Source organism: Chelonoidis abingdonii, chromosome 2 (assembly GCF_003597395.2).
Source record: "Chelonoidis abingdonii isolate Lonesome George chromosome 2, CheloAbing_2.0, whole genome shotgun sequence".
Taxonomy (NCBI): domain Eukaryota; kingdom Metazoa; phylum Chordata; order Testudines; family Testudinidae; genus Chelonoidis; species Chelonoidis abingdonii.
The window spans coordinates 285,571,201-285,587,168 of NC_133770.1; the positions used below are offsets into that span (position 1 = coordinate 285,571,201).

General features: G+C 40.1%; 1 protein-coding gene across 1 annotated transcript in view; it reads left to right on the plus strand.

Annotated features, from left to right (window-relative positions):
• EFR3A (EFR3 homolog A) overlaps positions 1 to 15,596 on the plus strand; it is a 115,000-nt gene extending 99,404 nt beyond the window's left edge. The window contains 6 exon segments of the mRNA XM_032795048.2: positions 1,752 to 1,840; positions 5,556 to 5,565; positions 5,568 to 5,603; positions 9,662 to 9,765; positions 11,702 to 11,751; positions 12,591 to 15,596. Of these exon segments, the coding sequence (XP_032650939.1) occupies positions 1,752 to 1,840; positions 5,556 to 5,565; positions 5,568 to 5,603; positions 9,662 to 9,765; positions 11,702 to 11,751; positions 12,591 to 12,696 (395 nt within the window). The 3' untranslated portion in view covers positions 12,697 to 15,596.
• The last annotated feature ends 372 nt before the right edge of the window (positions 15,597 to 15,968 follow it).

Sequence of the window (15,968 nt, forward strand, 5' to 3'; positions counted from 1 at the left end):
GACCATTGATCATGTGATGTGTCTGGATGGAAGCTGGAGGATGTTAAGTGTATATAGCGGTTCAGTAGGTTTTCTGGTATAGGGTGTTATTTATTGACCATCACTTATTGCCCTGTAGTGTCCAGGAAGTGGATCTCTTGTGTGGACTGGTCCAGACTGACGGTGGTGTGGTGTGGAAGTTGTTGAAATCCAGGTGGAATTCTTCAAGGATCTTCCTTTCTGTGGGTCCATGTGATGCATCAGTGTAGCAAAGTGAGAGAGGGGCACTAGGGGAGCGAGATTGAAGAAGCGTTCTAAGTTGGGAGAGAGAGCCAGTGGTTTGAGCATTGGCCTGCTAAACCCAGGGTTGTGATTTCAGTCCCGAGGGGGCATTTAGGGGTCTGGGCAATAAATCTGTCTGGGATTGGTCCTGCTTTGAGCAGGTTGTTGGACTAGATGACCTCCTGAGGTCCCTTCCAACCTTGATAGTCTATGATTCTATGAAGTCAGCCATAAAAATGTTGGCATACTGTGGGGTCACGTGGGTACCCATAGCAGTGCCTCTGACTTGAAGGTATAAGTTGTCCCCAAATCTGAAATGGTTGTGGGTGAGGACAAAGTCACAAAGCTCAGCCACCAGGTGTGCTGTGGCCCCATCAGGGATACTGTTCTTGATAGTCCATCCTCATGTGGAATATTAGTGTAAAGAGCTTCTATATCCATGGTGGCCTGGATGATGATTTCGGGAAGATCACCAGTGCTTAGGGATATGGAACAACTTCCATCTGATAAATATTAAAAAGACTAGGACTGTTCATCTTAGAAAAGAGATAACTAAGGGGGGATATGATAGCGGTCTATTAAAATCATGAATGGTGTGGAGAAAGCGAGTATGGACGTGTTATTTACCCCTTCATGTAACACAAGCACCAGGGGTCTCCCAATGAAATTAATAGGCTGCAGTTTTAAAGGAAACATAAAGAAATACTTCTTCATGCAACACACAGTCAAAACGTGGAACTCATTGTCCGGGGATGCTGTCAAGGCCAAAAGTATAACTGGGTTCCAAAAATTAGATAAACTCATGCAGAATAGGTCCATCAATGGCATTAGCCGAGATGGTCAATGATGCAACCCAATGCTCTTGGAGCATCTGCCTCTAATTCCCAGAAGCTGGGACTGGACAATAGAGGATGGATCACTCTATTATTGCCCTGTTCTGTTCATTCCCTCTGAGGCATTTGGCATTGGCCACTGTCAGAAAACCAGATACTGGGCTAGATGGACCTTTGGCCTGACCCAGTATAGCCATTCTTACACGCTTATGTTCATCAGATCAGTGGCAGCAGGGGAAGAAATGTATCTCCTCCCACACTGTTCCTTTCTGCAAAGAGCCATCTGAACCATCTGTGAAAGAGCTCTTTTATGTTTCAAAACATCTCTAAACTAAGGCCTAAAAACATGAATTTTAAATTACAAACAACTCTTCAGAATTCAACTTTTGTGGTCTAGAAGTGTAGAATGTATGTGATGGTATTACATGGCTGTTATAGTTCTTAACTTGTGTGACACTTGAAAGAATTTTAAAATCACTAATACAGAAGGCAACTTTCTCATATTTTTTACAAATATCCTATTGATAAAATAGATTAACTTGGCTGTAGAGGCAGGGAAAAACAAATCCACAGCTGTATGAGGGAAACATGAATTTGCTTTCTTTCTCTCTTTTAATATTACGGATACAGAAAATGAAAAATGTTGTTTTTGTCTAGATGAAGATAGACTCTCCAGAAGGAAGAGCATTGTGGACACTGTATCTATTCAGGTGGATATTCTGCCTGGCAACAACACAGAGGATAAGGTATGTGGAAAAACAAGGTATCCTAGGAAGTATTTCTTGCATAAAGAGAGAACCTACAGAATGAAACTTTTCCAGAGAAACTCTCTCAAAATCTTTTGTCTTGCATGTCTTATTTTGTAACTCTTCAGAAGTAAAGATTTTTATTATCTAGTTTATTGAAGATGAAGTACATTACGATATTTGAGTTATTTTTGACCATTAATATAGACTACTGTTTCAATGAAACGTCTAGATAGTTACCTGTCAGCCTGTATAACACATTGAGGGAACACTAATTAAATGCTAAATTTCTGTGTAATACATTGAGACTATTACATCTTAACTGAGTAAAAGTCAGGCAACTCCAAATATGTAACTTGATGCCACTACTTACTAATGGAACTGAACACAGGAAGAGAGAAATTCCACACATTGTATATCGTAAGTAAATCTTATATCTTGTCCTTTCTATTTTCAGGAATGTATAATAAACTGTATTTTAAGGCAGAGGAAAGAATTAATAGAATCAAACAAAAGATACAGACATAAGGTACAGGGATTTGTCCCAACAGTTAGTCATACTGTAGCCTTCCTGCAAATCTTAGACTTCTTAACTGAAGTGTTCTGAAAAGATATTCCACTTTCCAGTGATCACAGAAATTTACTCCCACACCCTCCAAAAAAAAAAGTGTGCTAAGCATAAAATGTAAGCTGTTTGTTACACATTTCCTGACACACGCCAGAAGTAACACAAAGGTGAAAAATAATTAATTCCCAATTTTCTATGAGTGCTAAAGAGAAGCAGCATTTACACCTTCACTAGAGCAGGGGTGTAAATGCTGATGTCCTACCTGAATTCTTATTAACTTTTGTGTGTATAATTCTAAATGTGTTGAAAGAACATTATGGTCTCAAGCTCAGTAGTTAAGAAATACAAGAACTAAGGGTGTCTGCGCAGCTTTAATTCCTTCCCCTGTGCCCCCATGCATATGCATTATGATAGTCTTTACTTATCTTATCACGTTCTAGTTTTTCACAGGACTCCTCCTCATTCAGTGAACAGGAGGGATGTTGCTTATTGAAAGAATAGTATTCTGTCTCATCCTCATTAAAATTGTGACCTGCCATGTCTTTTTTACTTCACACTATTCAAAGCCTGCTCTGACTACAGAATTTTAATTTCATCATGGGCTTTTGTATGGGGTTCTCAGCATAGTGTCTAAGTACTTCACAAATATTAACTATTTTTTACCCACCCCTATGTGATGAGGAACTGAGGCACAGAAAGTAATGTTACTGAAATATCGGGTCTGCCTAGCTGAGAGCCAATAACAGCCTGACAGAGATAAGGAAAAAATGCTTTATTCTGCAGAAGAGAGCCTTGTACCTTGGTACAAAAAACTCTGGTCCATACAAATTTCACAAACCTTTTATACACTTTTAGACAAAGACCCTTGCGTGTTAATACTTGATTGGTAGGTGTCAAACCCCGCACTCTGTTATCTGGTTAGTAAAAACTGGTTTGAGGCAAGTTTTCTCTGCTTTGAGGCACAAAAGAAAAGATAGTTCAAAAGTTCAGGGTACTGTGTACATGAGGCTTCTGCTTCCCCCTAATGGCCAAACCGTTAGTTGTTAGGAGGGTTACCAGTAACTTTCACAGTAAGGTCATAAGTGTACACTAATTTTAAGTGTGCAGCTTGGGATGGTTAGAGCCCTTAGCTCAATGTCCCATTCTCTTTGCCTAGCTGGTCTCAGTGCCCACACCTCCTCCATCCTCTCCCTAAACTGGTTCATAGTCTCAGCCTTCCCTCTTCTCCACCCAGCTCCCAGTTTTCTGGCATAATCGGTCCCTAGGGTCTAACTTCCCTTGTTCTGAGCCCCAGTCTTTCCTTACCACACCACGTTCTTTGTTCCAGTCTGCTCCTTCCTCTGTATTTCACCGCATTCCTTCTCCGAATTCTAGGTCAGGCTTTTGCGTCCTTTCTATTTGAGTCAGTTTCCTCCTTCACATTGCCTAGGTTGCAGTAGGGAGAGTATTGAGAGCATAGAACAGAATCTCCTTCTCTGTTCAGGTGCCCAGTTCCATAGCCACCCATAGCAGCCGAGAACAGCAATTGTAGGGAAAGTCCTGCTCAGGCCTGCAGTGGAGCATGCTCACTTCAGGCAAAAAAATGTAAAAAGAATTTAGCTGTCAATGCTAACAAGTCTCAACTGAGCATGTGCAAACTGCAGTTTTTCACAGGCTTATAACTTGGCAGGGTTGTTTTGGTTTTTTTTTTGTTTTTTTTTTCCCCAGCAGCAGAAAGCACATACTAACACACAGGTCACCCTGTGGCAAATTTCAAGTCTGTGTTAAAAAAGCCTGAAGGTGCTAGGTAAAATGTATTTTTCCTTACTCTTATTCCCAGAAGCTGTTGAATTCTTTTTGCTGAAATTTAACTAAATTAATAAGTAAATCAACCTGAGGTATTTCAGCACAAATAGTTAATTTTGTAAACGTATAGGCAACTGAAAAATGTGTCTTAATAATGAAGTGTCAGGCAACCATAAGTATGGCTGGAACTACCAGCTCTGTCTATAATAAAATAGGTGGCTCACTAAACATCAATATAATGCAGAAGACAAAAGATTTGTAATCACACAGCGAGTCACTGTGATGGTGAAGAAATATAAGACTACTTTATGTGTTCACAGTAATCTTTCTCTTAAATAAAGACTCTGTTAGGCTAAAAACGTTAAAAGGTATTTAGGTGTTGCACTCAATGTTGCAATGCTGTCAGACACATAGAAAAACATAAACTGTTGAGCAGTAGTTAACATGGTTTCTGTAAAGGGAAATCGTGCCTTACTAATCTGTTAGAGTTCTTTGAAGGGATCAACAAACATGTGGACAAGGGGGAATCCAGTGGACATAGTATACTTAGATTTCCAGAAAGCCTTTGACAAGGTCCCTTACCAAAGGCTGTTACGTAAATTAAGCCGTCATGGGATAAAGGGGAAGGTCCTTTCAAGGATTGAGAACTGGTTAAAAGACAAGGAACAAGGGTAGGAATTAATGTAAAATTCTCAGATTAAAGAGATGTCTCTCAGCTGGAAAAAGAGGACACTAAGGGGGGATATGATAGAGGTAATATAAATATGAGTGATGTGGAGAAAGTGGATAAGGAAAAGTTATTTACTTAGTCCCATAATACAAGAACTAGGGACAACCAGATGAAATTAATAAGCAGCAGGATTAAAACAATAAAGGAAGTTCTTCACGCAGCGCACAGTCGACTTGGGAACCCCTTAGCTGAGGAGGTTGTGAAGGTTAGGATATAACAGCGTTTAAAAAGAGAATGGATAAATTCATGGTGGTGAAGTCATAATGGCTATAGCTAGGATGGGTAAGGGGGTGTCCTACCTCTTTGTCAGAGGATGGAGATGGATGCAGAGAGAGATCACTTGATCATTGCTTTAGATTCACTCCCTCTGGGGCACCTGGCATTGGCCATGTTGGAGACAGATACTGGGCTAGATGGACTTTGGTCTGACCTGGTATGGCCATTCTTATGTTCTTATGTTATGCCCCAACTGATTGAGGAACAAATCTCATTTTTCAGAAGAGATTTAGGGCACTAGGTGCCCATTGGGATTTGGTTCCTAATCCCTTTTGAAATTATAGTGAGTATAGACAATTACTTATTTCAGCAGTTTGTGTTGTTCAACTGAATTAAAAATCACTTATTTCCTTTAGGTCAATAATACTGAGAAATCACCTTTGAAGCTTTGAAGAAAGCAATTGGTGAGATTATTGGCAATACAATTTTACACTTTTCCAGTAATGAAATATTGCCAGAAAAGCTTGCTGACATAGTAACTAAGTCAGAGGGTAGCCGTGTTATGGATCTGTAAGCAGAAGAAATCCTGTGGCACCTTATAGACTTAACAGATTTTTGGAGCATGAGCTTCATGGGTGAATACCATTAGTCAGATGCATGTATGGGAGTTTCCAGGGCAGGTATATATATGCAAGCAAGCTAGAGATAATGAGTAGTCAATCGGGAAGGATGAGGCCCTGTTCTAGCAGTTGAGGTGGAAACCAGAGAGGAGAAACTGGCTTCTGTAATTGCAACCATTTCACAGTCTTTGTTTAATCTGAGCTGATGGTTCAATTGAGATGAACTGAAGCTCAGCATTTCTCTCTTTGAAGTCTGGTCCTGAAAGTTTTTTAGCGGCTGCACGGATGGCCAACCTTAGGTCTGCTATAGTGTGCCGGAAGGTTGAAGTGCTCTCCTTACAGGTTTTGTATATCCATTCTAATATCTAGATTTGTGCCCATTTCTTTTTCGTAGAGACTGTCCAGTTTGGCATGTACAAGCAGAGGGGCATTGCTGGCTATGATGGCGTATATTACATTGGTGGAATGGCGGAGTGATGAACCGGTGATGGCGTGGCTGATCTGGTTAGGTCCTGTGATGGTGTCGCTGGAGTAGATATGTAGGCAGAGTTGGATGAGGTTTGTTGCATGGATTGGTTCCTGAGCTAGAGTTACTATGGTGCAGTGTGCAGTTACTGGTGAGAATATGTTTCAGGTTGGCAGGTTGTCTGTGGGTGAGGACTGGCCTGCCACCCAAGGCCTGTGAAAGTGTGGGTCATTGTCCAGGATGGTTGTAGATCTCTGAAGATGCGTTGGCCTATGACCCAATGCACCAGCATCCCAGCTATCTCTGTGACACCACTGATTTCCTGAGGAAACTACAATGCATTGGTGATCTTCCAGAAAACACCATCCTAGCCACCATGGATGCAGAGGCTTTTACACAACATCCCACACACAAATGGATACAAGCGTCAGGAACAGTATCCGTGATGATGCCACAGCACAACTGGCTGCTGAGCTCTGTGCCTTTATCCTCACACACACTATTTCAAATTTGATGACAATATATATCTCCAGATCAGTGGCACCGCTATGAACCCACAATATGCCAATAATTTTATGGCCAACCTGAACAACGCTTCCCAGCTCTTGTCCACTCATGCTCCTTCTCTACCACTAGCTACATTGATGACATCTTCATCATCTGGACCCATGGGAAGGAACTCTGGAAAAATTCCACCATGATTTCAAGAGCTTCCACCCACCATCAACCTCAGCCTGGACCAATCTATATGGACGTCCACTTTCTAGACACCATGGTGCAAATAAATGATGATACACATTACACCACCCTATACCGAAACCTACTGACTGCTATGCCTACCTTCATGCCTCCAGCTTCCATCCCAGGCACATCACACAATCCATTGTCTACAGCCAAGCACTGAGGTACAACTGCATCTGCTCTAACCCTCAGACAGAGACCAACACTGACAAAACTCCACCAAGCATTCTCAAAAATACAATACCCGCAGAAGGAAATAAGGAACAGATCAGCAGAGCCAGATGTGTATCCAGAAGCCTCCTACGCAAGACAAACCCAAGAAAGAAACCAACAGGACCCACTGCCATCACATACAGTCTCCAACTAAAACCTCTCCAACGCATCATCAGGGATCTACAATCCATCCTGGACAATGACCCCACACTTTCACAGGCCTTGGGTGGCAGGCCAGTCCTCACCCACAGACAACCTGCCAACCTGAAACATATTCTCACCAGTAACTGCACACCGCACCATAGTAACTCTAGCTCAGAACCAATCCATGCAACAAACCTCGATGCCAACTCTGCCTACATATCTACTCCAGCGACACCATCACAGGACCTAACCAGATCAGCCACGCCATCACCGGTTCATTCACCGCACATCCACCAATGTAATATACGCCATCATATGCCAGCAATGCCCCTCTGCTATGTACATCAGCCAAACTGGACAGTCTCTACGGAAAGGATAAATGGACACAAATCAGATATTAGGAAAGGCAATATACAAGAACCTGTAGGAGAGCACTTCAACCTCCCTGGCCACATCTAGCAGACCTTAAGGTGCCATCCTGCAGCGAAAAAACTCAGGACGCAACTTCAAAGAGACTGCTGAGCTTCAGTTCATCTGCAAATTTGACACCATCAGCTCAGGATTAACAAAGACTTTGAATGGCTTGCCAACTACACGAACCAGTTTCTCTTCCCTTGGTTTTCACACCTCAACTGCTAGAACGGAGCCTCATCTGCCCTGATTGAACTAACCCTCATTATCTCAGCTTGCTTGCATGTGTGTACACACACACAACACAACACCACACACACACTCATGCTCCAAAATATCTGTTAGTCTATAAGGTGCCACAGGATTCTTTGCTGCTTTTATAGCATACTTAAAATACTATAGTGGTTTTTCATCATATAGCAGATTGATTTGAAACCACAAACCCCTTAAATGATCTTCAGCATTTCTTAGAGAACTCTTCTCTTTACCTACAGCTGGTGTGACTTACTGAAAAGCTGGTAAATACATTCTTATTTTTAACAGTTTCTGGAACTTTCCCTTTACAAGTCAAGGCTTGAAAAACACTTAAGCAATTCACACATCGTTTTATCCTTAGTCTGTGCGAATTTCAGTTAAGTAAATATCTGTAAATCACCTTTAATATACTGACAAACGGTCAAGTCCTCAAAGGGAGTTCTCTGAGTATAGTGTGTGAAATTAGCATGATGAGCTTCAGAGGAGTTCTGTTGTCAGATATGCTCCAGTTATGATTTAAAAAGGAGTTTTTCCAACTGCCAACCCAGCAAACTTAACCTGGGATCTGAAAATGCAGCTGAGTTCTTCCTTCTAACATCTCACCGTCAGTAATAAAGATTATGCAAGTCAAACTATGCCCATGCACATATCAGTGTAACTTGGAACATACTTACAAGACAACAGAGTGTTACTGAGGGTATAACTTGGTGGGCAAACTCTTTACTGCTGGTTATGCATGAAAATAAAGGAGTCGAAGTTGACTTTCCGGTCTCAGGTTAAATTTGTTAGGCTGACTATTTTAAAAAAAAAAAAAAAAAAAAAAAAAGGTGAATAGTATATGGAGTTGATGGTCTTATGTACACTTGAAAAACTGGGAATTGGTACTAATTCAAGTATATTGAAAAAAACAAGCTGCACGAAGTCTTAGCACCTGTTTTCAGCCTATTGCCCCCAAGTGTTAGGGCAAGAAGATAACAAAAGATGGATAACGGATTGCATAGTTTAATATTATAAACCCAAGAACGTAGCCACTGGATGAAGTTTGGACCACATTCCACTGCATCTGTGGTGACCTCCTGTGCTCAAACAATAACTTTTTCTCTCAAGTCCCACAAGCAAAGTAATCTCAGAAATACATTTTCACAGAGTGAACCCTGGGCATTCCAATTCACAGTGAGCGGGGCAGGAGACACGTTTTGTTTAGACTTTTCTTGGCCATTGTTGAAACGGGGGCAGACGGTATTTCAGCCGGCGCTAGGCACACAGCCTTTCTCCCTTTCATTGCAAATATTGTGCTTCAATAATTGGCCTAATAACAATAACTTAATGGGCAAATCCTGCAGTCCCATCAGGCAAAACTCCTGCTGATGGACTCAGTGGGAACTGAGTTGGGACCACAGGATATGATGTTGTGTTCACTTTTTTACACTGATTCTCAAGTATTGTGTTCCATTATTACAGGGAATTTGACTAACTAGAACTTTATTCAATAAGTCTGCCTAAGCTGTGACTACTTTTTACTATTCATTTAAAAGATTCTAGTCTTATGTCTTCGTTTTAAGTAGTAGTAATAAAAAATGAAGACATACAAACCTCTTAATGTATTGTCATTTCACTTGTTGTAGGAAGTCTGTATAAGCATAAATTAGAACTGTCTTCATTTTTTTAAAAGATAATACTGGACTTGAAGAGCAGGAAAAAGAAAAGAGGCGTCTTGTGATTGAAAAGTTCCAAAAAGCACCTTTTGAAGAAATTGCAGCACAGTGTGAAACAAAAGTGAGTACTTGGTACATTTTATATCGTTTCAAAGGCTTTCATACAAGTGGTGATGGAGACACGAGGATAAAAGGTGGTTCATAAGTGTTCACTGTTTAAAAAAAAAATAAAAAAAAACTTGTTCCCTTTTTGCCTTCATCTGTGCTCTGAATTTTTAATCTGTGTAGGAAATCAAAATTACTTATACCTTGAGTGGTCCCCTACATCTCACAGAGCTATTATTACTATTTATTATTTGTATTGCTTTAGTGACTAGGGACCCTAGTTATAGAGCAGGACCCTAGTAATAGACCAGGACCTACAACCACTGTGACAATAAATCAGCTGTTTTCGTATCCACGCTGCCCTCCTTCTGCCTATCGTGCATGTCCTCACCAAGAGTACTTGCACCCACTGAAGTGGGGCTTTGCGTGGGCAATGACAGCCTCATGGGGCTCACAGCTGGAACTCCTTGCCCCAGGGCTAACAGCCCCAGCTGTGAGCTGTGCAGGGCTCAGTTCACAGCAGGAAGTCTACCAGCAGACTGACATTCTTGTCAGTTTTTGGCTGCTATGATTTCACATTTCCTCTCCTGCTCCACCTGTCAGCCTTGCATAGGGTTCACAGCTGGAGCCTCCTGCCCCAAGGATGACAGACAGAGCTGGAGATGAAATGTGAAATAATAGCAGCTGTGAAACTTACAAACTTGTCAGTTTCAGAGCTGGTAGGCTCTCTACAGCGAAATTAAGCCCTACACCAGGCTGACAGTTCTGGCTGTCAACCCCTGAGCACATTGGGGATGGGATGGGAAGGGGGATTGGGCTATAAGCACTGGGGTCAGGGACTCTAGCTGTCAGCCCTGTGCAGCTGTCAGTGCCCCACACTCCAGCTATATTGACCTAAGCACAACACCTCTCGCGGAGGTGGAGTTAAGTCAATGTAGTGGGTGACTTACATGGGGTGGAGCACCATTGTAGTGTAGACACTGGCAGAGTTAGGTTGATGTCAGCTGCCTTACGTCAGCCTAACTCTAGTGTAGACCAGACCTTTGTCCTCCACCCTCCGCATACTAAACACACTTTTACCTTTGCTGCCTTTGTGACTGGGTTCACAGCCATGATTTATTTCACTCTGGAATTACAAGTAAATGTCACTTTTGGATCACGCCAATATGCAGGGCCGGTGCAACCATTTAGGCAAACTAGGGCACCTAGTGATTGGGGGCGCCTAAAAGTCCCCTCAGGCAAGGAGGTGGAGTGGAGGTGAGCTGGGGGTGGGGGGTGCGCGGGAGGGCTGCCTGCAGTAACGGGGGCAGGGGGAGGCACACAGGGGAACAGCTCCCTGCCCCAGCTCACCTCCACTCTGCATCCTCCCTGAGCACACAGCCTCCACTCTGTCTCCTCCAGTCGGCGCCGCACGCCTGGGCAGGGAGGAGAATTAGAGCAGCTCCAGCGTGCTCAGTGGAGGAGGCGGAGCCGAGGTGAGCTGGAAGGGGAAAACCCAGACAGGGTTAGCTTCTGTGGGGGATGGGTGGGAGAGGGTTAGCTGCGGTGGTTGGGGTAGCTGCTGTGGGGGGGGGGCGGGCCCGGGTGGGGGCTGAGTAGCAGCCGTGGGACGGCGGGGTTAGCTGGGTGGGGCTGCAAGGTGCAAGTTTCGCCTAGGGTGCGAAACATCCTTGCACCGGCCCTGCCAACATGCTTTAACTCATTGGAAGGGTCATTTTTTTTCCCCCTTCTCATCTTTTAAGAAATGAAAATCTACTTCAGTTTTGTCACTAAACTCCCAGTTGCTATTTTTTTGCATTCACACAACTAAGTCCTTGCTGCAACAGGGAAGCAAAACTCTGAAATTCAGAGTATATTCCACTAAACCAGTCAAGGCTTCTTATTCATAATCATTCTGTGTACAGTGGTTTTACAGGATATCATTAAAATATTTAATTTTTTTCTCTTTGTAGGCAAACTTTCTTCATGATAGACTTGCACAGATATTGGAGCTCACCATTCGGTAACGTTTTATGCACAAAAGGGAATTAATTAAAAGTAGGGATAGTTGTCAGAAAATTCTGTGCTACTTTAAGATGCCAGTCTCATGTACTTTATTGAAATAGCCCCATTTACAAAGCATTTGATTTTATTGTTACTGTTCTGATTTTTTTAAGAGAAAAATATCCTGTGTCAAGATTAGCCCATCAAATATTTTGTTTTACAAAGGTCAGCCCCTGTTTTCTATCCAAACCATATAATTAAAGGTATTGCTGTTAAGGATAAAACTTGTTTTTTTCCATTAAAATTATTGAACCTCTTCCATGAGGATTGTATCCATTAATTAGGGTTTAATTGGGTCCCTAAGGAAGTTCCACCTATATAGCTGTGGAACAAATTGGGCGTAAGTTTGAAAAATATTTGCTGAAAGATGTGAAAATATATATTGGCAACACAGTGCTGGAGTATTTTTATATTTGTATTTTATACATACATTTGTCATGCTTGAATTTTTCCTTTATTGTATGTGCTCTAGGAATTAGCTAGCAATCTATGTATTGTGAAGTGCCATGCACATCTATTCTGCATTTGAAGTAATATTGTGTATCAAAAGCCCTATCTTGATAGTTACGTTGATATCAACGAAACTGGTGATTCAGGCAAAGATACAAATAAAAATCAGCCATTATAATTTGACTTCATTAGAAATGTAGGAAAAGGATACAGTAAGGCTGGAAAGAAATTTAATATCAAATTTCCAAGCAGATATTCTATGAAATTAAAAGTAATAACAGATTACATAAGTGCATTTTTATGAAAGCTTAAATTGTATGGCTTTGTTTTCTCGTCTCTTCTTTACAGTCCTCCTCCTAGCCCCTCGGGAACGATGACCATTACTGCTGGACATGCTCATTACCAATCCGTTCCAGTCTATGAGATGAAGTTTCCAGATCTTTGTGTGTATTAAGTGTCTTCTGAAGTCTGCAGGACATTATTTAGAGTAGAGTACAATAAACAGACCAAGATGAGTTTTCAAGTTCTTTGTTAATTTAGATTAAGTAAATAGTTTTTTAGAAAAATGATGGACCTACAATATATAGGAATGATTTTTAACCAAACTTTCATTTTTTTTTAACTATTCTCTAATATTTGATGTTAGGTTTGTTATGTTACCTTATTATTTCACGTACAGTCATTTTTCATATTTCGGTAGGTTTAAAAGTCAGAAGTAAATATTTCCTCTTCTTTTGCCAGCGTGTTCTAGTGTTTCAGAGACTTAAAAAATGAGTTTACCGAAATACAGTTTCCTAGAACTGGGGGCTATATCTGCAATGCCTGGTGGTTTCCTTCCACCTGGGTTTCCAGATTTGGGTAGAGTGCTTTTGGCACGCTCACTGTTACCACATTTATCAGTGGAGCAATATTTTAGCTCCCTATACTGTTGCTGTCTAGTAGCTATTTATTCCATTATTTTGAAATACATTAAATAGGCAACCTTTTACCTGTTCAGTTTCACTAATAAATATGACTGGTCAGACAATTGTTAAATATTGTTCCTGGTGAATAATTAACATAATGTGCTTTTTAGAAATCCAGCACACATGCTTTTTTCTGCCGAAAGTTGAAATGTTCTACTTGAGAAATGTAAATCCCTCCTCTTGGAGCTCTGACTTGTGCAATATTTTTCATGTCTTATGTGTATAGTTTACAGACTATGCTTTTGAAAATGCAGTAGTATTTTGCTGTCTGAATTACAACAAATAAATATATATTTAGTATAGCAACAAACTGAGGGCATTTTAAATGGATAAGTACTTTAAATACTAGTTCATTTGTGAAATTATAACAGAAGATTATCTGAAATGTTGCTCTGTGTAGTTTAGTAAAATAGGTTTTTATGATATTTTGCAAATTGAAAGAAAATTGTTGATGAATCCTCTTGAAAGTTATACATTTAGATGTGTGTTCAAGCAAAAGCATTTTGCAATTATATCTGTATACATTTTTGTTGCATTTGACAAGTCTTCCTGTGACTGTTGAAAACCGATGTGCTAACTTTCATAGGTTTAGATACCTGAGTATAAATTTCAAATAGATACACAGAACCTAACTTTTTGTTAGCTCGGTACATAAAACTGTACTGTTCAGTAAGTTGCTTGGCCCTTGATGATAATTGACAATGTTGTCTTCATGACCCATTGCGAAATTCTGTGCATAAAAATGAAAAGTTCTGATAGTCCAGTGCTATGAGCAGTGAGCTTTGTAGTCTAGGTCTAGCTGGATTTTTCTGAAGCAATAAATGTAATCAACTTACATTCTCAATATTTAAATATATGGTTTTGAATTTAATACGTCTTTGAATGGGTCAGGGCTGAGGTGAATAGTGTAATAAACTAATAACTCATGTTATAACTTTATTAGGAAGCTAGTCAATATGTTAACTGTCCTTGGCAATTTCCACACTTGCTGCAAAATGTAGGGCTTCTGGATTTTTAAATTTAAGTACAATGTTCCTTTAAACTATCTTTAAAGGTGTGACATAGCACATTTCCAGAGAAATTTCAGCTATTTAGACCTATGAGATGACGCATCAAGACTTTCAGGAAGCATTCACAAAACTCAGAAAGGTAATTGAGACCTTTTTTTCAGTTTGACAGTGCAATCACAGCTGTTAGTGGATGACGAAACAACCTCTTACCTACAGCATTCCGTTGTGATTGTTACTGCTGCAACGTATCATCCTGATCAGACCACAGTCAACAACATTAGTAGAACTCGTTGTCACCTTAGTTTTTAGTTTTCACTTTTTGTTTTTTAAGGTAAGATATAAGATACTAGATTTTGACCTATATAAACAGAGTGTATTTTTTTTAATTAGATGTAAGCTGGGGACACAGTGTAAAACAATGATCATTCACAGTGATGTGATTTTATAAAGTAACACTGTGCGCATTTATACAAAAAAGAAATAGAATTAAAGAGTCTAAATAATAAGAAATAAAGAATGTACTTTCATTTGCACTCTTGTAATACGCAGACTGGTATAAATACAGAATTTTCTCAGATTAACTAAATTCTGTTGCATGTATACTGCATGTGAAAAATTATATTCAGCATTTCATGTAGCATTCATTTGAGGTCTGTTGATGAAGCATTTGTTTCATTTAATCACAAGGTAGGCTCCCACATGTCCTAAATTCAGATAAGTCTTGTTCAGGATGCTCAGATGTTAAGGAACTAAAGATCTGTAATCTTTTGGGATTTTACCTGATATATAATTTTTCTGCTGAAAATGCAGAGAGTCTGCAAGTTGAGTACTGTAGCCACTTTGGACAGATGAGAATTGAGGATTTGTGGAAGTCTGCAGCATAATATGTTGTACTCATAGTTTACTGTAAGTAATAAATTGTAGGTATTTTGAAATCAAATCCTTCAGAATGCTGTTTTTATGTATACAGCTGCTTTGAATCCCTTATTTCTTTCTGGTCTTGAAAAGAGTTGCAGAGCTTAGAATACAAAGTGTGCATACTGGGCCTGTAGTGTCTGTGACAGTTTGAATACTGTTTGAATGTTTATCTCTTCATGTCCAGTTGACATTTGTATGTATTCCAGCTTGTGCTTTAAATTCTTTTAAATGTAATGTCACTTTGAGTAATTACGGTTTTTGATCGCAGTTCATTTTAAGGTAAATTAAAATTATCTTAATTCATAAGAAATAAAATTAGCCTGTTCAGAGTAAGGCTAATTTGTCTGTTTTATTGATGCCCATACATTCTGTACTGTTAGTGTTGAACCAGTTTCATGAAATGTAAGAATACACTGTGCAATGTACATTTCAGCAATAAAATAAACCAAAAAGTTAAAATAGCTGAGTTTGTTACAAATTAATTTTAAGTTACACTATTAACTCCTGTATGATACTTGAGATCCTAAATATAGTACTTGCTTATTGTTGAGAAGCAAAACAAAATTTCACTTAAGACAGACAAGTGTCAGAGGGATAGCCGGGTTAGTCTGGATCTGTAAAAGTAGTCCTGTGGCACCTTATAGACTAACAGATGTATGGGAGCATGAGCTTTCGTGGGTGAATACCCACTTGATCAGATGCATGACATCCATGCATCTGACGAAGTGGGTATTCACCCACGAAAGCTCATGCTCCCATACGTCTGTTAGTCTATAAGGTGCCACAGGACTCTGTGCTGCTCTTAAGACAGACAGTTATTTTGCAAACCCAAA